This window comes from Apium graveolens, chromosome 10, assembly GCF_009905375.1.
Source record: "Apium graveolens cultivar Ventura chromosome 10, ASM990537v1, whole genome shotgun sequence".
Classification (NCBI taxonomy): domain Eukaryota; kingdom Viridiplantae; phylum Streptophyta; class Magnoliopsida; order Apiales; family Apiaceae; genus Apium; species Apium graveolens.
The window spans coordinates 208,111,521-208,139,014 of record NC_133656.1 but is presented as its reverse complement, the minus strand read 5'-3'; the positions used below and the strand labels follow the sequence as shown (position 1 = coordinate 208,139,014).

The following is a 27,494-nucleotide window of genomic DNA, read 5'->3' as shown; positions in this document are numbered from 1 at the left end:
GCAATTACAACTGGATTTGAGATTCCTTGCCTATCCTCAAATTGGTGGTTCATTCTCAAATTTCAAGAAGTTCGTGTATTTGAGAGCTACAACACAACATTTTACTGAGCTGAAAGAGAACTGAAGCTGAAACTAAAAAAGGGACTTGAGATATTAACAATATAAACACCACTGATGAAGAAGATCAACAAATTAGATATAATGACAGATAATCCTCATCCACGTTTGTTTATGATACACAGAATATTAAGACGCTCAAACGTTGAACATAACTACATACAAACACTGCACTCTATTGACAAAAGAAATTACTACTACCCAAGGCAAGTTTGTCATACAAGACCAGATCCAACATCTCCTCTTCTCAGTTCATTACTTCAATACACTGCAAGTAAATACTCATCCAAATGATCATAAAGGCTTTAACAGTTGATTTCATACAATTAAATCAACAAAACACAGTATATTTGAAAGGTTTATCAAAATGTTTGCTGAGATGAATAATATCCACTCTAACAAAATGATACCAGTTGGGAGACGTAACATATTACAGCATTTACTCACTTGTAAATATACGCTGCAATCCCCAAAAGTATGCACAGCAAAATTATATCGATACAAAAGTTTCGACTCGACCTCAAAATGGACTATGCTGAAAGACTGCAACTGGAAATATATTAGTGATTTGAAACTAAACTATTCCAACTTACTCACCTAGGTAACAGTGTCCTTCAGTCTAACATTGGTGCTCTTAAGATCAGATGTTGCTTTGTCCACCTGTAAGATTGTGAATCATTGCAACTGTTGAGGAATTTAGATATTTGCTGTTCTAAAACAATAAATGATTGGTAAATATTTTAACCTTGGTGTCAATCTCATCCATCAAAGGAACTTGCCTGTCCAGTTCCTGTAAAATACTAGCAAAGATTGTGAATTTAAATTCATCATGTACAACTTAACAGATAAGAAAGCAAATCGATCGAACCTCATTCATATCCTGGGCCATGTTCTTCAATGTGTCCGGACCTTCTTCTATTATCTCCAAACCTTGGTCCTTAACCGAGTATAAAAAAAGAGAAAAGAAACGATGCAGTGTCAGTTAATAGCAGTAATATATTGATAACATACAAGTAAATTATTATTACACAAATTCAAAAGTACATGCCTGCTTCATTTTCCTCATTTCATATTCTTGCCTAAATTGATTTGACCCTTCAGATTCTTGAAAGTATTCATTATCAAAGCACCCATCTATCGTCAAATTTAAACACTTGAGTCATTAATAAATATATGAGCTAGACCTGAAATTGACATACGGAAAAAATGACATTATCAAATTAAGTAAATGAAGTTAACAAATTACCAGAATCAAAATTTATTTCTGTGCGAGAAGCTGAAGCTGCCCATCCACCAGTTTGTTTAGGCACAGACGGTGTACCATCCGGTATGGCTTGAATTCTATCTGGAAGCGCAAGAACCAAATCATTTCTGGCAGCAAATTCTTCTGATGAAAGGCCTTTAACCTGTTTGTAGAACAAAATGTCAAGATAGAAGCTAAGTTTAGACATAGTTTTAATTATCAAGATAAAGAAACAGAAGAAAGATAAGGGAGTGGGATAGGCAGCCATTATAATGTCACTTGACGGATAGTCTAGGCCACTATAAACTACTTCTGGAAATCTGGCATATTCAATTAGTTCTTTAGGACAATCAGACAATGTAGATATCATAATGGACCAGAAAGTGACGGTTCAAGAATCCTTGATTTCATTAATTTGAATTTAAAGAGGAACATAATGTGTACTGGTAGTGCCGTAGTGGTATGTCATTATTTGATTGGGCCTCCATGGATCCACCTCTACTTACACAGTCACCCTTTCCTTCACTCTGATTAACGGAAATTAAGCACTCCTGAAGATGAATACCGGTTGATTGCTCATTCCACAACTGCAAAATTTTATTGGATTGTTGTCTGCGCTAAAAATGTTATCTCACTTGTTCCTACTATCTACTTGCATAATATTGGTGCCGCGTATTTGTGTGCAAATCCAGTATCCCCCTCCCATACGAAGACACATTTCTATTATTTTTCAGGGTTGTATATCAAGTCGCGAAGCTCAGCAACTAGTCAATTTGCCATTAAACCAATTATGCAACAATTTCTTTGACAACCACAAGAATTTTGTTTTGGTTCTGGAACTTCCATCTCGCGGAGTATTCTTCACAACTCTATGATCACGAGTTTTACAAACTATTCGTGTCATAAGTAATATATATATATATATATTCTATGGAGACCATGTTTTTGTTGGAGACAACTTACGTGATACAACTAAAATCTTACATAAAAATATTGCAAAACGTATTATTTTGCGAATTATGCTCTACAAAAATCATTATTTTATTCAAAATCTTGAACATAATGACATGCAAAATATTACAAAAGGTTTTATTCTACGATATATGTTTAGTTTGCTGAACATTTGTTTAAATTACAAAACATACAGATTATACTTATTAAACTTAAATGTTTTTCAACAATTTTAATGAATTAGTGATATTCGTAAAATATACTTCACAAAATAATATATTCATCGTGTTTTGATTGCCCAACGTAGGTGGTCTCCGACAAAAACGTGATCACCACGTAACTTTTCTCTCTATTATATATATATAGGGGACTAATCCAATTGAAACCAATTTAGAATAGAAACTAAAAACCAAATAATTTTTTTAAAAAAATTAATTTGAAATATAACACATATGGTATGCAAATCGATCGTTGAGAGATGTAGAAAAATACAGTGAAATTGGATTTTAAAAAAAACTTACAGTTTGACGGAAAAAATCAAATTAAAAACGGAGGGAAAAACTGGAATTGAGTGTGGGAGAGTGCAGAGTAGTTGGGTGAGGTGATTTAGGGGGACCATTAGATTAGGTAGATCTAATGGCTTAGATTAGTTCTTAGTTTCTATTTTAATTTTAATTTGCATTTGATCATTCCTCTATATATATATATATATAGGGGCTACTCCAATATAAACTAATTTAAAATAGAAACTAGAAACCAAATAATTTTTTTAAAAAGATTAATTCGAAATATAACACATATGGTATGCAAATCGATCGTTGAGAGATGTAGAAAAATATAGTGAAATCGGATTTTTAAAAAAAATTACGGTTTGACGGAAAAATTAAATTAAAAACGGAGGGGAAAGGCTGAAATTGGGTGTGGGAGGGTGGAGAGTAGTTGTGTAGGGTGATTTAGCGGGGACCATTACATTAGGTAGATCTAATGGCTTAGATTAGTTCATAGTTTTTATTTTAATTTTAGTTTGTATTTGATCATTCCCCTATATATATATGGGGGTCGGTCTACAACAAACGTTTGTTGTAGACCGGTATACAACAAACAAGTTTTCCACCGTTGGATGGTGGATCTAATGGCTGATAATTAAAACAGCAGCAAATGGACCACGAAAATTTTCACCGGTCCGAAATAATTACCAAAATACCCCTCCGCATGGACCGCGGAAATTTTCAGCGGTTGGTGATGTTTTTTGTTTACCTAATTCTTGGTAAACACAGACTCTCAGAACAGATATACACAAACACACAGCCGCATCACAAACACAAACACAAACGCAGCAGCAGCCAGCAGCAGGAGCAACACCCACAACAAAGCATATTTGGAGCATAATCAGTCTTCTTTTTCACTAATTAAGGTATGTAATCGATATCTTAATTGTTATTTACAGTTTTATTGATATAAACTTGTGTTTTTTTCTTGTTATAAATCTGAATTTGTGTATCTAATTTTGATATTTAGGGTTAATTAATGTATGAATTAACATATGAATCGTACTATGAATAAATTCAAATTTTTATAATTTCTAGAGTTCATAATTTGGACTTAATTTAAATCGATTTTAGGATAAATTCGTGTTAATTTAGAATTAATTTAGTGTATAAAATTGAAATTTACAATTTTAATTCAAATTTACAATTTTAATTCGAAATTTTAATAATCGAATTTATAATTTTAATTCGAAATTACAATTTTAATTAGAATTTTTAATAATCGAATTTATAATTTGAATTAATTCGAATTTATAATTATAATTCAAATTTATAATTATAATTCAAATTTTTAATAATTGCGTATAAAATTAGATTTTTATATTATAATTCGAATTTGAATGTAATGAAAAATCTGTAAATTCGAATATTAGTGCTAAATTTAGTGATAATTTAGTGATAATTCGAATATTTAGGAATAAATTTAGGATTATTGATGATAATTTTAGTGTTAAATTCGAATTATAAATAAATTTAGTGTTAATTTAAGTTATTTATAATTCGAATTTGTAATGATAAATTTAGTGTTAAATTCGAGTTATGTTAGTGTAAAAGTATGGATGCAATTAACATATGATTTTGTTACAAATAATGGGTAGTTATTTCGAATGTATTGTGAACTTGGTGTTTATATATGTGGTGATTGTTTTAATTGTGTACGTTGTGGTGTTTTTATTGTGGTGATTGATGAATTTTGTTGGCAATATTTTCAGGTATGGATAATTTTGGGGATTTCGGGAATTTGTTGTCGGGTCCTAACGCGCATAATATTATTTGGGATAATCGGTATCACGTCAGTGAGGATGTTTGGGATTGTGCAGGGAGAGATGAGTTGCAGAGCTATTCGGGGAACAAGTCATTGCACTTGTGGAAGTTAAGGAGACCACAGCGGGAATTGCTACACATGCTTGGGTTTGGGATTTTTGCAGACCCTGTTGTTGTCTTGGCTACTGACACTCGGTTGATATCTGCTTTGGTGGAGCGTTGGAGACCTGAGACCAACACTTTCTTCACGAGGCAGGGGGATATGACTGTTACATTGGAGGATGTAGGGTTTATTTTAGGGGTGCCAGTTCAGGGGGATGCGCTGACTTGTGGGGTGATAGAGAACAAAGCGGCGTATTTTGCTAATAATTGGTTTGAGCCTTTGACCGAGGAGGAGGTGAAGGAGGCTTTGTATCGGAATAACATCAAGCTGGGGTGGTTGTTTAAGAGATATGGTGCACAGAAGCCCGAGAAGAACAATATGAGGGCCACGGTTGTACATACCAAGGCGTATATGCTATTCATTATGGGTTGTATCCTCTTCCCCAGCATCAACCGGTCTTTTGTTCATGTTCGGTATATGCACCCATTGATTAATATGTGGGAGATTCCTTATTATGCTTGGGGTGCAGCTGTGTTAGCTCAGATATACCGAGGTTTGGAGATTGCTGCAAGGAAGGGTAGCAAGAGTATTGCTTGTTGTATCTGGGTGTTACAGGTTTGGTCTTACGAGAGATTTCTTCTTATTGGCGTGCCTTTACGATCTCCCGGTCAGGAGGATTATCCGGTTGCTGAGGGATGGGCCTATGCTAGTGATACTCATGTCGGGGTTTCGAAGAAGCGCAGGATGTCAGGTCCTCACCACAGCTTACCGTTCTATAGGGGTGAGTTTGATGGTGTTGCTGGTGATGAGGTAGTCTGGAGGCCGTATGCTAGGTTCGAGGATGTTATGGACAGCGAGATGATACAGGCACAGTTAGCTGGGTGCGGTCGAGTTTCTCTTGTATGTTACGACGTGGTCGAGTGGCAGCATCCGGACAGGGTGTCGAGACAGTTTGGTTCTAGTCCCCAGATTCCACGGGCACCGGTGAACATGGTTGGTTACAGGGGGGCTAAGGATGCCACGTTTGCAGGGGAGGATTGGCTGGTGCGGTGGTTTATTGATATTGGAAAATGGGCCAGGTTCTGTTCAGATTTGGATGGCCTTGTTGATGACTCGGTAGACATAACTTTGGAGGCTGATTACATGGCGTGGTATGCTGATATATCTCGTATGCGCATAGGGAAGCCCGATCCACAGCCTCAGCAGCAGTACAAGACGAGGGAGTTGTATGATAGCCTTGAGGGATATAAAATTGTAAGTGTTTTACAAATATGCATATTTCAAATTACACCCCCACACACTACAAAATTTGCATTCACACGTATTTCATCTTGATGATATGATATCCTTGTGGAATTAATGAAAAAATATTTGCTTGTTTTTGTTTGTAGATGGTTGTCGGGCTTAATATGTTGAAGCAACTGGATGCTAGGGTTCCTCCTGAGTTTGTGGAGGAGTTTGGGAGGATTTCTGCTACCTTCCTCACACCATTCTCTCGGTTGATGAAGAAGATCAAAGGACCCGCCTACAGACCTCCCACATTTCAGAATATAAAATCAGATTTCATTGCACCTTTGGCTGGCGACTTTGACATTCCAGCCATTCCTGCCCAGGATGTCGTTGACATGACACAGCCATCCCAGCATGTGTCTCAGCCACCCCAGGCTATTGCCTCATCTAGTAGGCCCGCGAAGCTTGCATCCCGCAGGATGAAAGAGGAGAAGTGGAGTATCACTAAGAGTCTCAGCATGACAAAGAAGAATGTTATATATTCAGATTGGGGATGGGGCTTTGGGATGACGCCGAGGAATCCCGGTGGTCTTAGTGTTCAGGACTATCACGTCCATGCATCAGCTATGCAGAGTCTGGCTCTAGGAACATGGGTTGATGACAGGATCATATACACTTATATGGTATTGTTCGTTACTCGTTGCTAATACATTTTAGTTGTCAAATACATTTTAGTTGTCTAATATATTTTAGTTGTCTAATATATTTTAGTTTTTGCATTCATTTTATTTGTTGCATTCCTTTTACTTGTTACATTCATTTTACTTGTTGCATTTATTTTACTTGTTGCATTCATATATATTTTCAGGGATTGCTAAGGACTCGAGAGGAGGAGATTCACACTGGAGGTATATGGGAGAGGAAACCCGTCTATTATTTCATGGATCCCTACTTCATGGTTCTTGGGAAAGGGCATGTGAAGAAAATCAGAAAAGCATTGAGGGTTGGTGGAGATACATTGCAGAGGGCATGGAATAAAGCATTACGTAGTTTTACTGGTTTTTCCAGTACTACATATTCATCCCATGTTGTGTCTAAGATGTGCATTGGGTTTTGTTCATGTTCGGTACTAGACGATTTGAAGGTCTTATCATAGATTCAATGAATGATGAGCCGGATTATCGTGAGGATATACGAGTGGTGGTATGTTCCTCTACTATTACTGTCTTCTATATAGTCCTTACCAATTGTATATTATATTCATTCTCGAATCATAATTTCATTGCAGTCATGGTTGTTGTCGAGGCTATTGCATATGGTACACCCAGTCGAGGGGCGTGACCCTACTTCAGCCGAGGTCCTAGCTCTATCGTCCAGGCCAAAGCAACGAAACTCTAATGATTGTGGTGTTTATGTGATGAAGTACATGAACTACTTCACACAAGGATATGACTTAGCCGAGGTACCGAATTGGTCGCAGGAGGAGGTGGATACCTTTAGGTATCGAATAGCCAGGGAGCTTCAGCTAGGGAAGGCAAGGGGGATTCCCGGGATTCGTATGCGTAGGCATCACGAAGCTTCGTAGTTGAATTTCATTTGATTTTAGGTTGTCAGATTATGTAGTTGGATTGCATTTCATTTTAGGTTGTCGGATTATGTAGTTGGATTTCATTTGATTTTAGGTTGTTGAATTATGTAGTTGGATTTCATTTCATTTTATGTTGTCGGGTTTTATTTGGTTTTTTTGGTTTGACGTAGTTTAATTTTGTTGGATTTTTGTTGTTTTTGAGCATTTTGGATGTTGTGGATTTTGGTGGAATTTGGTGGATTGTTGTGTTGTAGGTGTTGGGATTGTGGAATTTGGTTGTAGGTGTTGCTGGATTTTGGTTGTGAATTTGGTGGATTTTTAGGGTTATGCATGTTCTGGCTGCTCTGTTTTCAATCTGCAAAAAAAAAATTCACAGGCCCCAACCGCGGAAAATTTTCGCGGTCCCAATACAGCCCAACCGCGGAAAATTTCCGCGGTCCATCTGTTGGATTTTAATAGCAGCGGGGGCATGGAAAAACACTTTTACACACATAAAATCCAAATAAAAGCATATAAATCGTGGTAAAAACATAGGGATCGATTACTAACCTTTAATATGCGATCCAAGAGCAACGATCGGAGATCCTTAGCAGCTGCTCCTCAAACGTGAAGCACTCCACCGGTATCCACCAAGAAAACGACGTTAAGGAGGAGGAGGAGGTGGAGAGAATTTGGTTTTCTAAAACTTTTGGGTTTTTTGGGTTCGAATAAAAATATGGTCTATAATAGTATATTTATAGGCAAAATTTTCAGCTGAAATTTTCCCATAAATATTATTATTATTATCCCATTTATTATTCTCATTAATAATTAAAACACCTTTTAATTATTAATCCTTTTTCTAAACACTTTAGAAATAATTCTCTCTCTTGATTTAATTTCCAAAAATTAAATCCTTAATTAATAATATTAAGAACTTTTCTTAATTAATTTATAATCAATTAAATCTCATTTAATCAATTATTAAATTTGCCAATTAATTATTTATTTCATAAATAAATAATTATTAGCCATTATTAATTAATTCCTCCACCATTAAATCATTCTCTTTTTATGGTGTGACCCTGTAGGTTCAATATTAAGCCGGTAGTAGAAATAAATAATAATAAAACTATTTTATCATTATTTATATAAATTCTCTAATTTATTAAATATGATTAATTAATTAATCACATTTATTCTACATCGTGAGGGATACTTCTCAGCATATCGCGACTATCCGGATAATATGAATTCACTGCTTAGACTACCAAGAACCTATTCAGTGAATAGTTACCATACAATAAACTCCTTCTACCCTACAATGTCCCGATTAAATACAAGGCATGGATCTCGTGTCAAGCCTATCTAATTTAATCACTTGCTTACCATTTAATATGCGTAGTTCTATGCAAATTAGAAACTCCTTTCTAATTTCATTCAATCTGGCCAGAGATTCCTGAACTAGCATAAGTGGATCAGCCTTGAACATTCGCTTCCTTCACTGGAAGGGGTAGATCCTTTATTGATCATACACTATCTTCGTGTACAAATTTCTATACCCAGTAGAGCCCTAATAATTGTCCCTGGAGACTAAGAACTAAACCAAAGCATAGTTCAGTGTACACAAGATGACTATGATGACCTCAAGTCTAAGGATACTTGTACAACTATCACTATGTGAACAACTGTTGACACGTGAGTGAACTCCATCAGTTGTTCAGCTGTGCGAGTCATGTTCAGTGAACTTATTCTATAATAAGCACCTACATACTAGCTATAGTGTCACCACACAAATGTCTATGAGAACAGACATCCTTCATAATGAAGCAAGCATAGTATGTACCGATCTTTGCGGATTATTAATTACCAGTTAGTAATCCTACGACCAGGAACTATTTAAGTTTAGAGTTATCATCTTTTAGGTCTCACTATTATGATCTCATCATAATCCATAAAAAGCTTTACTCTAAACTATGGTATATCTTATTTAAACACTTAAATAGATAGAGCCCGTAATAAAAAAAATAAAACAAGTCTTTTATTAATATCAATGAAATCAAAACAGATTACATAAAAAGTTATTCCTAAATCCTAATACATGATTGGACTTTAGACATATTCCTTCCACCACCAGTTTGGTTTTCTGCCCATAAAAACATAGCATAACACAGGGGAAAACAGAGTATGCTAAATAAGCTTCTGTTGAAATTTTTTAATTTTTGGAAGTTGGTCATAAACTAACTTCCAAACCACTCTCAAAAGTCTTAAAACATGGTAATGAGTGATTTTCAAAAAAAATATTTTTTTTTTTCATTTTATACACTAAATTGAAAATTCCTTAAAAAAGTCAACAAAAGTCAACGTTTGTCCAAATATTGAAAAAACTTTTCAATACATTTCATAATAATTTCTAATGTATAGTTCGACTTGTAAATTTTAATTTTCAATCTAAATTTTTTAGGTACACTTTCAATCTCAAATTTCATACTTTAATTCATAGAAAATTCATATAAAATTTAATGAAAATACATAGATTCGAATGAAAATTACACGATCAATACAATCCACTAAATTTTATAAAATATATTGGTCCCAACCAAAAATACCTAGTATATTAGAAAGACCACCGGATAACCGGTGTTGAGCAACTCCTTGCGTAGTATCCACGAAGCATGCAATATGGTAGAGAACAAGTACACAACCATCACGGATATGGCCTTCCGTAAGTTTCCACGGGTAAGGGTTGGAGTCGTTCCAAATGGTAACGGGAATCGTATTCGAGCCATCATAGAGATGAAATCTTGCAAAACATGTCCCGCGTTCCCTCTCCGTCCCTCCCGTTAGGTGTGAAACCCAACCCTTCACATATTCGATGCGTATTTGGTCCATATTACAACCCTCACGAGGCCTCAAGTTTACAATATCGGCAATCCGATCACATTTAACAAGCTTACCGCCATTCCATCCGGATTTTTTCCATTTTCCATCGGGCGTGTTGTTGCTCAAATTCAAGATCGGAAGGAAGTACAGATCTGGATGAGAGTTCACCAATCTCCACGGTTCAATACCCTCCATCCAATTGCATGCCTCGATCTAATTTTTGGCCCTATAAGCCTCCTCATCGGGTGGGTACAAGTCTATTTCCTCTTCCTCCACATGGGGCGGCCGTCATTGTCCACAAGGGGAATCAACTCGGCACATGCATCTTCCATCTCACTAAAGGTTGGTGAGACCACATCTTCCTCATCATTGTCCTCATACCACGAGTCGCTTGGTAGGGACTCTGAGAATATTTTGCTAACGTGGGAAACCGAATCACAACTATGATCGGAGTTGTTGTCACCACTATACTCGCTAGTCATGTTACCTATCACAATAAAACACAATTATATGACAATAATTGGCAATTATATGACAATAAAATATAACAAAAAAGAAAGCAATGTTAAACACTTAAAATTCAAATCCATTAAAAGATTACAGCATTCGGTTACAAAATGCTACACTACTAATTATATTGCGATTCTTGAACATTTTTAAGATCTTCTAGTCTACTAGCACACTTCCTTTTATCATGGCCTTCAATTTGACAATAAGTGCACCTTCTTGGCGGCTTCTCCTTTTTACCAATCGATTCTATTGGACTTTTGAAACGAACGTCCTTCTTCCTCCCTTTAGTTTGGGACATAATAGGGTCAAGAATTGTTTCTTCATGAGCACTTGCATTTGGAGCTTGCGAATTGCTTTCGTAAGATTTAATTCCATCAACGCTCATTCTTTCGAGAATTGGTATTTCTCGATTCATCACTCCAACGGCATAATCATACCGTTCCTTGGATGCAATGCTACTTTGACAAAAACTCATGGTTAACATTGTCATGCTATTAAATCGATCGGTTGAGGTCATCTCATGACTTTGTCCAACATCCAAATTGTAAGGCAACACACCATCAACTCCATTGGCATGCATTGTCCACCTCCGATTTATGTAATACGGGGGAATTTCCCAAACTCGTTTCTTAGTGAAGACCGCCAATAGGTGTCTACAAGGTAGCCCCGAATGTTCAAGCATTCTACACGTACACATTCCCAAAGAGCTTGCTTTCTCGAATGCCACAAAATAAACATTTCTTCTCGTAGGCTCGGACATGGGCCTATAACAACTATAGTACATATAAACATCCCCCATTCCCTCCCCTTCTTCACTAGCTCGTCGATCTTTTTCAACAAAGTATTTTGAAGACTCAACCGATTCATCTTGAAATCTTCTAAACATTTCCTTAGTGTAGATACAAGAAGCATGATACTCCAATGTGGTATGCAATTTCATGGGACGTTTTAGATTAATGGTGACATAATCTTCTTCCTTTTCTGTAATAACCCCAGTTTTTGGAATTTTTGAAACCCTTATGAATAGTGATTTTGCTGATTATGCTGAATAAGAAAACTTTTCATACCACACTATGTAAGGGTTCTTTTATTGATCTTCTGAGATCTTATTAGTACTCTATATGGTATATAAGTGTATGTAAAGATCGTCAGAATCCAAATTCGAACACTTTGATTTTTCCCAGAAATCTACCAGATACAGAAAGAATTGAGTATAAGGTAACAAAATAAAAAGGATTTAAATTCAAGGATTATACGAGAGGATCATAAAAGGAATATAATGTATTGAGAAAGGTTAAGGAAACCTAAGTAATAAGATCCCGGGTATGATCCCTCAAACGATAAACGAAAACGAAAGTTAAGCGAACCGCATAATAGATCAGCGGTCATTAGCCAAGTAATTAGGAGCTAATCAAAGAGGTTAGTGAGGATGATGTCATCAAACCAATAAGAAGAGGACAAGCATGGGAAGATGACATAGGATTGATGTCCTAAGTATGACAAAAAGGGAAGGAAGGGTGGTTGATTTCAAGCCACACAATTTTACATGGTTAAAAGATAATTAAACAAAACAAAAGCAAAACAACCAACCAAACAAATCACAAATCACAAAAACACATTTTCTCCACCTTTCCAAGCAAGAGCTCTCGGCCTCTTCCTTAAGAAATGGGAAGTCCAAGCTCCTCCCCTTGCTAATTTACAAGGTAATTATCCTAGCTTCTCCTAGTTAAGTTACATACTTCCTAGGAATCTTAGCTTCAAAATCCTTTCCTAGCATTTCCTATAAATCATTCAAGAAGATGGTGAATAGTACTTTCTTGAAATTAATTTTTGTGTTCTTGATTTCTTTGAAAGATCAAGCTTGTAGGAGCTTAGATTAAGGCTTCCATGGGCATTCCAAGGATCTTTCATGGATTAAAAGCTTCAAGGAAGGTATAACTCTTCATGATCTTAGTCTTAAGTTTTGTTGTTTGGATTTCCTAATGTTTAGATGATGGGTTAGTGTAATGGGTGTATAATCATGTTTAGATCTTTGTTTAGTAAGTGGTTTTGTTGATTGTGGGTTGTTTGTGAATTGAATTGGAGTTGTACGAAATTGGTAATCGCGTAAACATAGTCGTCATAATGTCCGATTACCCTAGACTGTTTTTGTTCTTAACATTAGGACCCGTGAACTCACTTTTAGGTTTTGACCATTGCTATGATTAGATAGTTCATGTTACGAGCTTCATTTTGATATGTGGTTCGTTTGAATCCGATGTACGGTTTAGGAGAAATGACCATTTTAAGTAACGGCGTTTCGCGACCGAACCATTACCCCTCGCCTTACTTTCAAACCTTGGTTAAGGCCCTTAAATGACTAATTGGAGTATGAAACATTTATGTAAATTGGATTAGGCAGTTGGTAAGCTGCTCGCGAAAGAATCGCCTTAAAACTCTTAATGGTTAATTTATTAAAAATGGTGGAGCCAAGGGTACTCGAATGACTTATGTGATTCGTTAAGCGTATAAGTTACCATAAGTGAACGTTAGGGTTCAATTGGTTAAAGTCTAGTTTCTTAAGCGACCGGGGTTTAATTTCGACTTATGTTGTTGTTCATAGGTTATCGGACCCACTCTAAGCTTAAGTCTACCCCGGAACACTCAGGCAAGTTTTCTACCCGTTATACTGTTGTTGTGATGTAAATATATGTATATGCATTATCTTGTGATAAGTGCATGATTGTTATTAGCAAATCTTGTGATATATTGGAGCATGTGATATGGTATATATGCATGTCTGTTTCGTAATCTTGATATCTAATTGTTGATTCAATTGCTTATAAGTTGCATAATACCTATGCTAGAGATAAGCAGTAGTTGCGTATACCCTTACTATAGGGGACCCAAAGGTGAACATTTTTCTAAACCGGGAGTCGATGTTCCCGAGTATAATATATATATATATATATATATTGATATAGTTTTCAAAACTATTAATCGAATAAGGTTTATTCGATAACTTTATTTTATTTAATGAATATTATTCTGAATATTCATTCGAGGACTTATGATTCCGCTTACTTTATTTAATGAATATCATTTTGAATATTCATTCGAGGACTTAAGACTCCGTTTATTTTATTTAATGAATATTATTGAATATTCATTTGAGGACTTATGACTTCGCTTATTTATTAAATAATATTCTTTATTTTATTAAAGAATAATGTTTCGATAATCAAACTTATTTTCGATTATTCAAATAAAGATCATACTTTCGTATAAGTATATCTTTGATTATTTATTATTCATTTCAAGTATAAGTTTTAAAACTTTTACTTCAATTATTTTTATAAGGATTATCCTTATGGGAATATTATTTAAATAATAATATTCAGATATTTTCTAACATATCGGGACTGATTTATTTTATTAAATCAGCATTACTCCAAACATTCTTAAAAATGTTTTCGAGTCTTTAAAATAATTTTAAAAGTTAGAGCGGATCCCAAAACTCGTTTTCAAATTTAAGATCTTTCTTTCGAAGGGGACTTGAATACTCGCTCAAAAATCCGAGGGATCCGGCTCTGTGGTGTATTTTATATTCGCAATGAGGTTGCTGTTTTGAGAAAATAATTTGATTAATTGCCCAACGTTCGGGAAGTAAGTCCATCTAATTGAGTCGGCATAAGCGACAGGCCGGGGTACGGTCTATGAAGGTGTAAGAGGCTGGGTGACAGTCCATCCACATGTGAGTGGCCGGGTAACGGTCTAGCGCGAGGTCCTAATGCAGCCAGGGTGATGACCGGCGAGGAATTCATCCATCTACAGTAAAAAAGGTTACTTATTGGTATCTTTGCCTTATCAGAAAGATATCGGGTTTATGCCAAAAAAATTTTCTTTCCAAATTCATTGGATATTGCAACTCTGTTCATACTTTACATGACAGAGGTTTTCAGGAAATGTATGAGAGATATATATGGATATATATATATCGGGACTTAATGAAGTATCTCGTAACTTCATTTCTTTTGAATGATATTTCAAAGATTGAATCTATTCAAACCTTTTCTTGTAGTCTCATCTATGTGATGAACTTTTGAAACTGATGATACCTTGAACGGTGGTAGTTCAAGTAGTATCTGGAAAAGATATAAGTATATTGGAGTATCTTGTAACTTCATCTTTTCATCTTATATCTGGTTAATGATTATCTTATGCATGACAAAGATTTTCACAAAAATGTTGAGACAAGGCTAGATATATGAGATCACCTTGCAACGATATTTTTATACAGTTATAAACTGGAACTCTGTGTATATTATGCATGGAAGAGGATTTCAAAGATTATGAAAAGTATATATACTTATATACTGAATATTTTGTGACTTGGTCGCGTTAAGATATCAACTTGGTTCATTTCTTTTGACCAAGACTTTCATGAGTACTATGAGAATGCTCATATATTATTAATTATTATCCATATCATTTCGGTGGGCTTGTTGCTCACCTTGCTTTCTTCTTTCATCACACAACAACAGATAGACAAGATGAGCAGGACCAAGCTCCCAATTCGTGAGCGGATAGGAAACATTCCGCAATTTCCTGTAGGCGTTGATGCCGTTGTAGCTGAGGTAGAAACTACCAATAGGCTAGGCTTTCAACTTTGGTTGTACCGGACTTATGTATATTTATGAATTGTAATAATGGCAAGGAAATGTAAAATATTTAGAAACCCTTTTTATGGTGAAATGGTTTATAATTGTGGAATAAAATGACTTGTGTAAGTATTCATCTCTGAGACTATAACTTGTGGTGTGTGTGTGTATATTTTGGGGTCACAGTACGCAGTAGTTGGTTGACTGTTAAGATTAAGTATTGATAAGGGAAATGGAACTCGTGACAACCCGAATCCCCGACCCCGGATTTGGGGGTGTTACAGAAATGGTATCAGAGCCAAGCGTTATAAACCTCAGAGATGATATGACGTTAAAATAATAAGTTCACTAAGATAATAATAACTCTTGCCAAGTTCATAGTCGGACTACCTAACGTAGTACTGACAGTTAAAACCCTTATGGGAACCCTTATAAATATCGTGATAGAAGTGTAGTTCGTTATCGTATATGGTAGCGGGACTCCGAACCCTGAGGTTGAGGAGCAACAACGCGATGATGTTTTATTACTTATTGGAGATCAGATTATGGATCCGATAGAGCGTCCTAACGCGGGACCGGATGATGTTCATATTAAGGATGTAGCGGTTGAGGATGTTGTTCTAGAAGGGATTGTTGCTGAGAAGAATCCCGTGGAGGATCCTGACAAAAATGAATAAAGGACCACTGAGGAATTGATGACTATGGTTAGGGCGACTACCAGAGGTAGGATTGGCCGGTCACTACCAGAGGTGCGTTTAAGTTTGTAAAGATAGTAGCCCTTTAACACGGCTTACTCGTAAGACTGAGAAGTTTGAATGGACAGAGAAATACGAGAACAGCTTTCAAGAACTGAAGCAAAGATTGGTGATGGCCCCTATGTTGGCATTGCCGGATGGAAAAAGGAGATTTTGTGATTTGTATTGACGCTTCGCATAAGGAATTAGGGTGCTCTTATACAGCACAACAAGGTACTCACGTACGCGTCAAGAAAATTAAGGGAATATAAAATTCGATATCCCCACCCATGAGCTTGGGCTCGTGGCAATAGTTTTGCCCTAAAGATTGGAGGCACTACTTGTATGGAGAGAAGTGCGAGATTTACCTAAGCTATAAGTGCTCTAGTACATTTTTCTGTAGAAAGAGCTCAACATATGCCAGAGGAGGCGGTTAGAGCTAATCAAGAATTATGATTGGGAGATTCTTTATCATTCGGGGAAAGCCAATGTGGTGGCTGATGCCCTTAGTAAAAAGGAGAGACTCAAGATGATAATGTCTTTGGGAGAGTTTATAAGAGATTTTGAGAAAATGGAAATAGAAGTGAAGGTAACTGGAGCCGGTACCGAAAAGCTGTTTGAGATTGCAATACAGTCCGAATTATCGGAAAAGAATATATTGTGCCAGAAAAAGTGATGAATGAAGGCAGAGAGCCAACAATTAGATAAAAGATTAATACCGAGAAAGATGATAAGGGAATAATGAGGTATTCCTATAGTATTTGGGTTCCAAATGTTCAAGAGCTTAAAGATGAGATCTTAGATGAAAGCTAGTTTGAGGAATAAGATTTAGAGCAAACCCTAAACGTGATAGTCAGGGAGGTCGCCATCAAGATAGAAGGAACCCATAACATAATGAAGTGGAAAATGAGGATTTAAAACATGTAGGATGACCCCAATTATGGGGAGGAGGAGGGAACGTTCAGACTAAGGAAACAGAATTCGAGTAAGGAAAGGAGACCCGAGACGGTACTCCTATACGACAATTTATGGACCTTTCTAGACAGAACTTAGACTATTATCCCCAACCACCACCCTGAGGAAACAATGCGGTGAGAAATTCTTTCAGGACCTTTAAGTCGCTAAGCTCTCAGAGTTCCAAGGAACAAGCTGACCCAGTCGAGGCAAGAGCCTGGCTAAAGGAAATAAAGGAATCATTTGAGATTCTAAATGATTGACGAATCACAAAAGACTGTTTTTGTCACTTACCCTCCTAAGAGAGAGGCCACCCGCTGGTGAAAGGCCAAGGAAGGCACGAAGCAAGAGATTATAATAAACTGATTTAAGATCAGTCAATTGTTTTCAGGAAAGTACTTCCCAAGGTTATGGAGATAGTGTAAAAGCTTTAGAGCCAGAACAAAGGCAGAAGAGTATGATGAATTATGAATCTAAGTGGTAAAAGTTGTCAAGATTCGTTCTGAGGACACGAATCCAGAATGACGGGATGTTTGAAATCAATGCTTATGTTGTGTTGGTTCATGAAATAATGATAAGAGAAAGGAAAATAAAAAGAAACTGAAGTGGAAAGGAATATAAAGGCAATAGAGTTTGAGGAATAATAAGGGAGATTGGGTATGAGGAAACCCTAAAGACTCGTAGCAATAGAAATGGAAAAGTATGTAATCGTCAGGATGAGGGTGATTCACCATGAGTTAAAGTTGATGATTGAAGGAATAAGAGATACATATATTTTATCCCCTGTAAGTTGGGATGATTCGAGGAAACCTTGAGATAGTTCGAAGGATAAATAATGAGACGCAGATAGATTGAGGAGACAAGGAAGTAAGAAATTAGGAAAATTGGATGAAGGAAGTGACCTTCAAGAATGTGAACTGTAAGACCGGTGGCTTGATACCCAGAAAGGGAGATGCCAGGTATGAAAGAGATCCCAACATTGAGATGACTGTTGAGATAAACAACAAAAGTAAATAAGGAATTATTAAAGAGAAGTTCACGTTGAACACGACCAATATCTTCCAGAACATCCTTGTTATCATTACCCAATTTAGGCAAGAAAAGCGGATAACCGTTGTTATCTTTTGGAGGCCATATTGATTGACCTCATTTTGAATACAGATGTTATTGTGAAATTCGGCATATACTATCGAGGTGGGAATGATTGAATAAGACACCCTTATCAGGGATATATGACTTGATTTATCCATGAAAGGATGCATGTACCTTTTTAAAGGTGGAATTAAGGATAGAACATCGGTAACTTAAAATAAATCCTAGGGGAATGCATAAAGGTTGGCATTTCACCCTTAATAGGGATAGTATGAGTTTTGACAGTATGAATTGGAAAGGATTAAGGTAATAACAACCTTTAAGGATCAGTGGAGAAATTTTTCAGAAGTATATAGACAATGATTTCGGTATTAATAAATGGTATCTTGATATGCCCTGTATCTAGGGAATACAGGAGGAACGATTCAAGGATAACCTTAGAGGGTTTACAAGGAGAAATGTAATATTCAAAATTCTCAAGAATAGAAATGTTGATAAAGGAAATATGACGTAATTATAATGATGCCAAGTGGGGCACGTGTTAAACCATGAGAAAGTATGGATCGAACCAATAAAGGTCGAAATTGTTCAGTGAAATTAGGACCTAAGATAAAAGATGTTCTAAGTATGATTGAGAGTCAGTCGTGACAGTGATTAACCTCTAAAGACTGAGGCAATAACTTATGGAAAAATGGTGATATTTTTTTTTATTCATCAGATTTTAAGGAAAACATCTTCACATAAGCAGTGATTGAAATGAGGTAGAAAATTTATTTGGAGGTGGTTAAAATGAAATTGACTGTAAGGAAAATTTTACTATCAGGAAAGGCCAAAGAGGTGACCGACACTTTAAAGGTAAGAGGATAATTATAGGCGCTTGTGCCAAAGGAATATAGTGATGATGGTTAAAGCTGTGAAGGTTGTATTATGGTTTGGAAGATTGACATTCCTTCTGATGATTGTGCAATACCCAACCGTAATAGTAGTTGGTAAAGGTTTAATTCGTGTAATCGCCATGAGCGGGCTATCTATCTCAGAAGGTACTATCTTGAGATAAGCCAGGACCATGTTTTAAAAAGGACTTGACGAACCTTTGAGTTAAGTCTTCTATTTAAGGCATATGATTAAGAATGGTATTAACCTGCTATCGTTGCTTTGATTGAAACTCTTTTGCAATTTTATCTGCTTCATGTCATGAAAGTACGTCAGAATTTGGAGTGTTCTTCATGAATTATGAATGGTGATTATGTTTACTCCTTAGAAGAATTCTATACGACATGTATGGACTCCGTATGGTTAGATATTAAGATTTCATGGAAAGTGAATGACGACAGTAGGTCAGTGGTGGACCATAGTAATACAACAATGATTCTGCGAGTAATGAGCTGATTACAACCGTGAGAGTTGTATTGGAATGGATGTTGAGATTGAGTACCACTAATCGGGTCGTGTTGACGTATAAGTTATCTTTGATAGAAAAACTAGGTCGATTATTTACCTATTGAATATTTATTCCTTCTTATCAATAGAGAGTCGTATTACTATACGAGGAAGGTTGCGATGCAAGCATAGAATTCTAGTAACGATGATGTCTAGAATGAGATCCCAGATTCGATTTTCGATATCGAGGGAGTTTCAAAGGTGATTGTGTATAAGCTCGAGGAAGAGCATGGATCCATAGAATGATGGACGGAATAGCAAAAATATTTAGGCATGTGAAATACGATGCTATAATACTTGAGTTCTCCTATGACAAACCTCTATAGTTCAGAGGTAGATTCCAAGCCATATATTTTATGGCAATAAATTTTTTTACGTATATACAATTCTTTTCAGTTCGTTCTTTTCTCTTCTTTTCATTTCATGTAAGCTGAGAAGAACAACCCTTCCAGAAGGGGAGGTATTGCCGAATGACTATCTATCTGTGCGATAGAAGCCTAGTAGGATACCACATGTTGTTTAATTGCTTGTCAAGTACTAAAGGCTGGCCACCTTCTGTACTAACTATGCAATAGAACAAGTGTTTATGATCATAGTGATCTCTCAACAAATTCCTGTAGTTCTATATGATTGATCAAACTTTGGAAAATAGAAACAGCTGAAAAAGGAGTAGTAAAGTTATGGTGGTATTCGGAATGGAAACATATTCGTGATACTAAGGTTGACGTGGTTATTAAAAGGTTATAGAACGCTAACGAGCAAAAGTATAACCAGTATAATATTAGGAACGGAAGGTAGCGATTACGAACTGGAAAAGAATGGGTATTGAGAAGCAAAAGCTCTAATGCTAAAAGCTATAATGAGAGTCTGTGCAATAGACTTGAAAGAATTTGGAATGATCACTTAACGCGGATTGAGTTTTCTCACGATAATAGATCGTATGTCAGGTATCGAGATGTCGTCTTATGAGATCTTTGAGGGAAGACAATGTCGATCCCCTTTATGTTAGGATGAAGCTGTAGAGCGCAAGATGCTCGGACCAGCAGTGGTCCAAAGGACCAAGGATATAATAGATTTAATCAGAGGACGGCTGGTAGTAGCCCAAGATGGGAACACGAAGTATGTTGATTTGACACAAAAGGATAAGGAATAGGAAGTAGGGGACCTAGTGTTGTTATAGGTATTCCCTTGGAAAGGATGGATGAGGTTCGGAAAGAAAGGGAAGCTAAGCTCATGAATTGTTGGACCCTTTGAGGTATTAAGACATATTGGGAAGTTAGCATATGAGCTAGCCCTACCCCCGAACATGTAGAAAGTTCATAACGTGTTCCACGTATCAATGTTAAGGAAGTGTAATTCAGATGCCAGATAAATAGGGGCATAGGAGCGCATAGACATGCAACCAGACGTAACCTATGGAGCAACCAGGAAGGGTTATAGATTGAAAAAAGGAGCAAGTGCTTAGGAGAAGGGTTATCAAACTATTCAGAGTTTGATGGAAGAACCACAATGTGGGAAAATTTACTTGAGAGTTAGAAAGTGCAATGCTAAGAAAGTATGCCTATTCATTTTCTATCTGATTCCGGGACGGAATCCTTTTAAGGAGGGGAGACTGTAATAACCCCAATTTTTGGAATTTTTGAAACCCTTATGAATAGTGATTTTGCTGATTATGCTGAATAAGAAAACTTTTCATACCACACTATGTAGGGGTTCTTTTATTGATCTTCTGAGATCTTATTAGTACTTTATATGGTATATAAGTGTATGTAAAGATCGTCAGAATCCAAATTCGAACACTTTGATTTTTCCCGGAAATCTACCAGATACAGAAAGAATTGAGTATAAGGTAACAAAATAAAAAGGATTTAAATTCAAGGATCATACGAGAGGATCATAAAAGGAATATAATGTATTGTGAAAGGTTAAGGAAACCTAAGTAATAAGATCCCGGGTATGATCCCTCAAACGATAAACGAAAACGAAAGTTAAGCGAACCGCATAATAGATCAGCGGTCATTAGCGAAGTAATTAGGAGCTAATCAAAGAGGTTAGTGAGGATGATGTCATCAAACCAATAAGAAGAGGACAAGCATGGGAAGATGACATAGGATTGATGACCTAAGCATGACAAAAAGGGGAGGAAGGGTGGTTGATTTCAAGCCACACAATTTTACATGGTTAAAAGATAATTAAACAAAACAAAAGTAAAACAACCAACCAAACAAATCACAAATCATAAAAACACATTTTCTCCACCTTTCCAAGCAAGAGCTCTCGGCCTCTTCCTTAAGAAATGGGAAGTCCAAGCTCCCCCCTTGCTAATTTACAAGGTAATTATCCTAGCTTCTCCTAGTTAAGTTACATACTTCCTAGGAATCTTAGCTTCAAAATCCTTTCCTAGCATTTCCTATAAATCAATCAAGAAGATGGTGAATAGTACTTTCTTGAAATTAATTTTTGTGTTCTTGATTTCTTTGAAAGATCAATCTTGTAGGAGGTTAGATTAAGGCTTCCATGGGCATTCCAAGGATCTTTCATGGATTAAAAGCTTCAAGGAAGGTATAACTCTTCATGATCTTAGTCTTAAGTTTTGTTGTTTGGATTTCCTAATGTTTAGATGATGGGTTAGTGTAATGGGTGTGTAATAATGTTTAGAGCTTTGTTTAGTAAGTGGTTTTGTTGATTGTGGGTTGTTTGTGAATTGGAGTTGTACGAAATTGGTAATCGCATAAACATAGTCGTCGTAATGTCTGATTACCCTAGACTGTTTTTGTTCTTAACATTAGGACCCGTGAACTCACTGTTAGGTTTTGACCATTGCCATGATTAGATAGTTCATGTTACGAGCTTCGTTTTGATATGTGGTTCGTTTGAATCCGATGTACGGTTTAGGAGAAACGACCGTTTTAAGTAACGGCGTTCCGCGACCGAACCATTACCCCTCGCCTTACTTTGAAACCTTGGTTAAGGCCCTTAAATGACTAATTGGAGTATGAAACATTTATGTAAAGTGGATTAGGCAGTTGGTAAGGTGCTCGCGAAAGAATCGCCTTAAAACTCTTAATGGTTAATTTATTAAAAATGGTGGAGCCGAGGGTACTCGAAGGACTTATGTGATTCATTAAGCGTATAAGTTACCATAAGTGAACGTTAGGGTTCAATTGGTTAAAGTCTAGTTTCTTAAGCGACCGGGGTTTACTTCCGACTTATGTTGTTGTTCATAGGTTATCGGACCCACTCTAAGCTTAAGTCTACCCCGGAACACTCAGGAAAGTTTTCTACCCGTTATACTGTTGTTGTGATGCAAATATATGTATATGCATTATCTTGTGATAAGTGCATGATTGTTATTAGCAAATCTTGCGATATATTGGAGCATGTGATATGGTATATATGCATGTCTGTTTCGTAATCTTGATATCTAACTGTTGATTCAATTGCTTATAAGTTGCATAATACCTATGCTAGAGATAAGCAGTAGTTGCGTATACCCTTAGTATAGGGGACCCAAAGGTGAACATTTTTCTAAACCGGGAGTCAATGTTCCCGAGTATAATATATATATATATATATATTGATATAGTTTTCAAAACTATTAATCGAATAAGGTTTATTCGATAACTTTATTTTATTTAATGAATATTATTCTGAATATTCATTCGAGGACTTATGATTCCGCTTACTTTATTTAATGAATATCATTTTGAATATTCATTCGAGGACTTAAGACTCCGTTTATTTTATTTAATGAATATTATTTTGAATATTCATTTGAGGACTTATGACTCCGCTTATTTATTAAATAATATTCTTTATTTTATTAAAGAATAATGTTTCGATAATCCAACTTATTTTCGATTATTCAAATAAAGATCATACTTTCGTATAAGTATATCTTTGATTATTTATTATTCATTTCAAGTATAAGTTTTAAAACTTTTACTTCAATTATTTTTATAAGGATTATCCTTATGGGAATATTATTTAAATAATAATATTCAGATATTTTCTAACATATCGGGACTGATTTATTTTATTAAATCAGCATTACTCCAAACATTCTTAAAAATGTTTTCGAGTCTTTAAAATAATTTTAAAAGTTAGAGCGGATCCCAAAACTCGTTTTCAAATTTAAGATCTTCCTTTCGAAGGGGACTTGAATACTCGCTCAAAAATCCGAGGGATCCGGCTCTGTGGTGTATTTTATATTCGCAACGAGGTTGCTGTTTTGAGAAAACAATTTGATTACTTGCCCAACGTTCGGGAAGTAAGTCCATCTAATTGAGTCGGCATAAGCGACAGGTCGGGGTAGGTCTATGAAGGTGTAAGAGGCTGGGTGACAGTCCATCCACGCGTGAGTGGCCAGGTAACGGTCTAGCGCGAGGTCCTAATGCGGCCAGGGTGATGACCGGAGAGGAATTCATCCATCTACAGTAGAAAAGGTTACTTATTGGTATCTTTGCCTGATCTGCAAGATATCGGGTTTATGCCAAAATTCTTTTCTTTCCAAATTCATTGGATATTGCAACTCTGTTCATACTTTACATGACAGAGGTTTTCAGGAAATGTATGAGAGATATATATGGATATATATATCGGGACTTAATGAAGTATCTCGTAACTTCATTTCTTTTGAATGATATTTCAAAGATTGAATCTATTCAAACCTTTTCTTGTAGTCTCATCTATGTGATGAACTTTTGAAACTGATGATACCTTGAACGGTGGTAGTTCAAGTAGTATCCGGAAAAGATATAAGTATATTGGAGTATCTTGTAACTTCATCTTTTCAACTTATATCTGGTTAATGATTATCTTATGCATGACAAAGATTTTCACAAAAATGTTGAGACAAGGCTAGATATATGAGATCACCTTGCAACGATATTTTTATACAGTTATAAACTGGAACTCTGTGTATATTATGCATGGAAGAGGATTTCAAAGATTATGAAAAGTATATATACTTATATACTGAATAATTTGCGACTTGGTCGCGTTAAGATATCAACTTGGTTCATTTCTTTTGACCAAGACTTTCATGAGTACTATGAGAATGCTCATATATTGTTAATTATTATCCATATCATTTCGGTGGGCTTGTTGTTCACCTTGCTTTCTTCTTTCATCACACAACAACAGATAGACAAGATGAGCAGGACCAAGCTCCCAATTCGTGAGCGGATAGGAAACGTTCCGCAATTTCCTGTAGGCGTTGATGCCGTTGTAGCTGAGGTAGGAACTACCAATAGGCTAGGCTTTCAACTTTGGTTGTACCAGACTTATGTATATTTATGAATTGTAATGGCAAGGAAATGTAAAATATTTAGAAACGCTGAAAATTTGTTTCTAGTATATGCAGGAATCCACTTGTGGTTCAACTCATATAACCCATTTAACCATTTATGATCTTGCAAGTGATACTTTTCCACAAACGACGCCCATCTAGCTTTAAAAACACATTCGGTGAGAGATTTATAAATGCAATTGTTGAAGTCCGTCTTGAATTCCGGAAAAGTCGAATAATAATGAGCTAATTTCTCGGGGAATTTTTGTCTAATGTGCCAAGAACATAATAAATGGGTAGTAATCGGGAGTACAACCGCAATAGCGCTTGCCATGGCTTGATCTTGATCCGTGATTATAGTCAATGGAGGATTATTCCCCACACCTTCAAGCCAAGTACGAAGAATCCACTCAAAAGTCGATGCGTGTTCATTCTGCATCAATGCAAACCCGAAAATTACCGATTGATAATGATGATTGACTCCGGTAAATAGGACAAATGGCATTGCATACCTATTTGTCTGATAAGTGGTATCAAAAGCCATAACATCGCCAAAATTTTGATAAGCCATTATACATCTCGGATCAATTCAGACTAGACACTTCAAGCGATTCTCTTCATCGACTTCGGTCCTAATAAAATATTTAGAACCACTTTCTTCATTCAACCTATGCAACAAGTCCAACCCCGCTTGGGCGTCACTAATCTCAAACATTTTCTTCCTCTCGTCTCTTAACACATTCCTAACATGTTGAACATTGAAACCAACTTTGTCATTACCTCCATGAATGTTACCAATCACATTCATCACTTGACAATTATGAACCCCCGAACCATAAAGCGTTTTAAACAAACTACGGGTTGCGGTGTTGACATGTCTTTCTCGTTGTACCAAATTCATCTTACTAGGGGAAACAAGACCGTGGTTGTGTACCAATTTAAGGCTAGTTACCTCCCAGTGACGTTTTTTCATTTGATAATTGACATACATCCTCACCTTGCACTCGCTTTTATGAAGAACCTCTCTACACCGTTTGTTTTGACTACTCTCGGCGACGACACTTTTTCCATAAAGCCTACAAACATATAAACGACCATATATCTCGTTGTCTTTATTATGATGGCTAGCTTGAATTTTAATAGCAAATCCATTTCGTAAAGTATAAGCCCTAAAAAAATGACCGGCCTCATCCACACTTTGAAAAATTTGATTCAAATATGGAACTCCCCCCATCAACATTTTCATACAAATTTGCATCCTCTAAATTATCATCTTCATCTTCCTCCTCACCCTCAACATTATCACTATCATTTTCAACCTCGTTTTTAACCTCATTTTCATCATTTTCATCTTCAACATCAACCAAATCGTCATCTAAATTAATAAATTCCTCATTTCTATCTACAAAATCATCATCTTCAACATATACAGGGGTTTTAGGTTCTTCACTAGTAATTAAATCATCAAGATGTAAGCTATGATCAATAGACTCTTTTTTTTTCATTTTGACGTTTATGACGAAACATACGAGCAAATAGTTTATCCTCCATGAAAATGTAAAATTTAAGAGAAGAAATATACCTTGAATTGACAAAACTACTTGAATTTCTTGATGAAAATGCCCCAAAATCGCCTAAAATGTAAACTTGAAGATAGTAGAATTTTTCTTGAAAATTTTGGTGTTTTTTGTGGTGAAATGAGCTGCTGTTGGGATGCTGGGGATAAGGGGACAGTACTCAACCGCGGAAATTTTCCGCGGTCCGTCCAGACCAAACGCTGAAAATTTTCGCGGTCCGGATACCATCTCTGTTAAACTGTTTGTTAACAACCTGTTAATAGCAAACAGTTGCTACAGACCCTTCCCTTATATATATATCATAATCTTTTATGTTCTTCTCATATTATTTTGATCTTTTGTAACAGGCATATTGATGTGGGTGAGATAACTCTATAAATTATCACTATCAGTCAATACGTTGCACAATCAATAATTTAACCCAATTACTGGAGGGGGAGGGAGGGAGAGAGAGAGAGAGAGAGAGAGAGAGTAAACCTTCTTAAAAGCAAGACTCTGCAGTTTGGGGACTTGATCCAACAATCGAGCCTTGGTACGTCGAATCTCAGCATTAACCACCACTACAGAAGCTCTATTTTTGCCATTGGCAGCTGTCTCGGCTTTCTACCCCCACATAATTTCACAAAATAAACACATATAATTACATTCTAAAAAGTGAAGTATAGTTGTATAAAAACATTAGAGGATCCCAAAACCTGAAGAGCAGCTTCAATATCGGATTCGACATCAGCGTAAAGACGAGCGAAAACATCGTCACCGGAGACGTTGAGATGGTTGTGTTTGTCGATATCGTACTTGTCGTATTTTTTGCAGATTACGTCTACTCGCGTCAAGATGTCGATCACCGTCAT

The 27,494-nt window shown here is 36.2% G+C and overlaps 1 protein-coding gene across 2 annotated transcripts; it reads right to left on the bottom strand.

Annotated features, from left to right (window-relative positions):
• Positions 1-172: 172 nt before the first annotated feature.
• Positions 173-27,494, bottom strand: LOC141692611 (syntaxin-71-like). 2 transcript variants are annotated; one of them, XM_074497501.1, is made up of 9 exons: positions 27,339-27,494; positions 27,121-27,246; positions 1,364-1,523; positions 1,166-1,251; positions 986-1,054; positions 863-907; positions 715-777; positions 565-577; positions 173-385 (listed from the first exon to the last, which is right to left on the bottom strand). In XM_074497501.1, the coding sequence occupies exons 1-7, from the start codon at positions 27,492-27,494 to the stop codon at positions 715-717; spliced, it is 705 nt and encodes a 234-aa protein (XP_074353602.1). In that variant the 3' UTR covers positions 173-385; positions 565-577. The 2 variants fall into 2 exon arrangements, with proteins under 2 accessions (XP_074353602.1, XP_074353603.1); XM_074497502.1 differs by lacking the exons at positions 565-577; positions 27,121-27,246; positions 27,339-27,494 and having other exon boundaries at positions 1,364-1,796.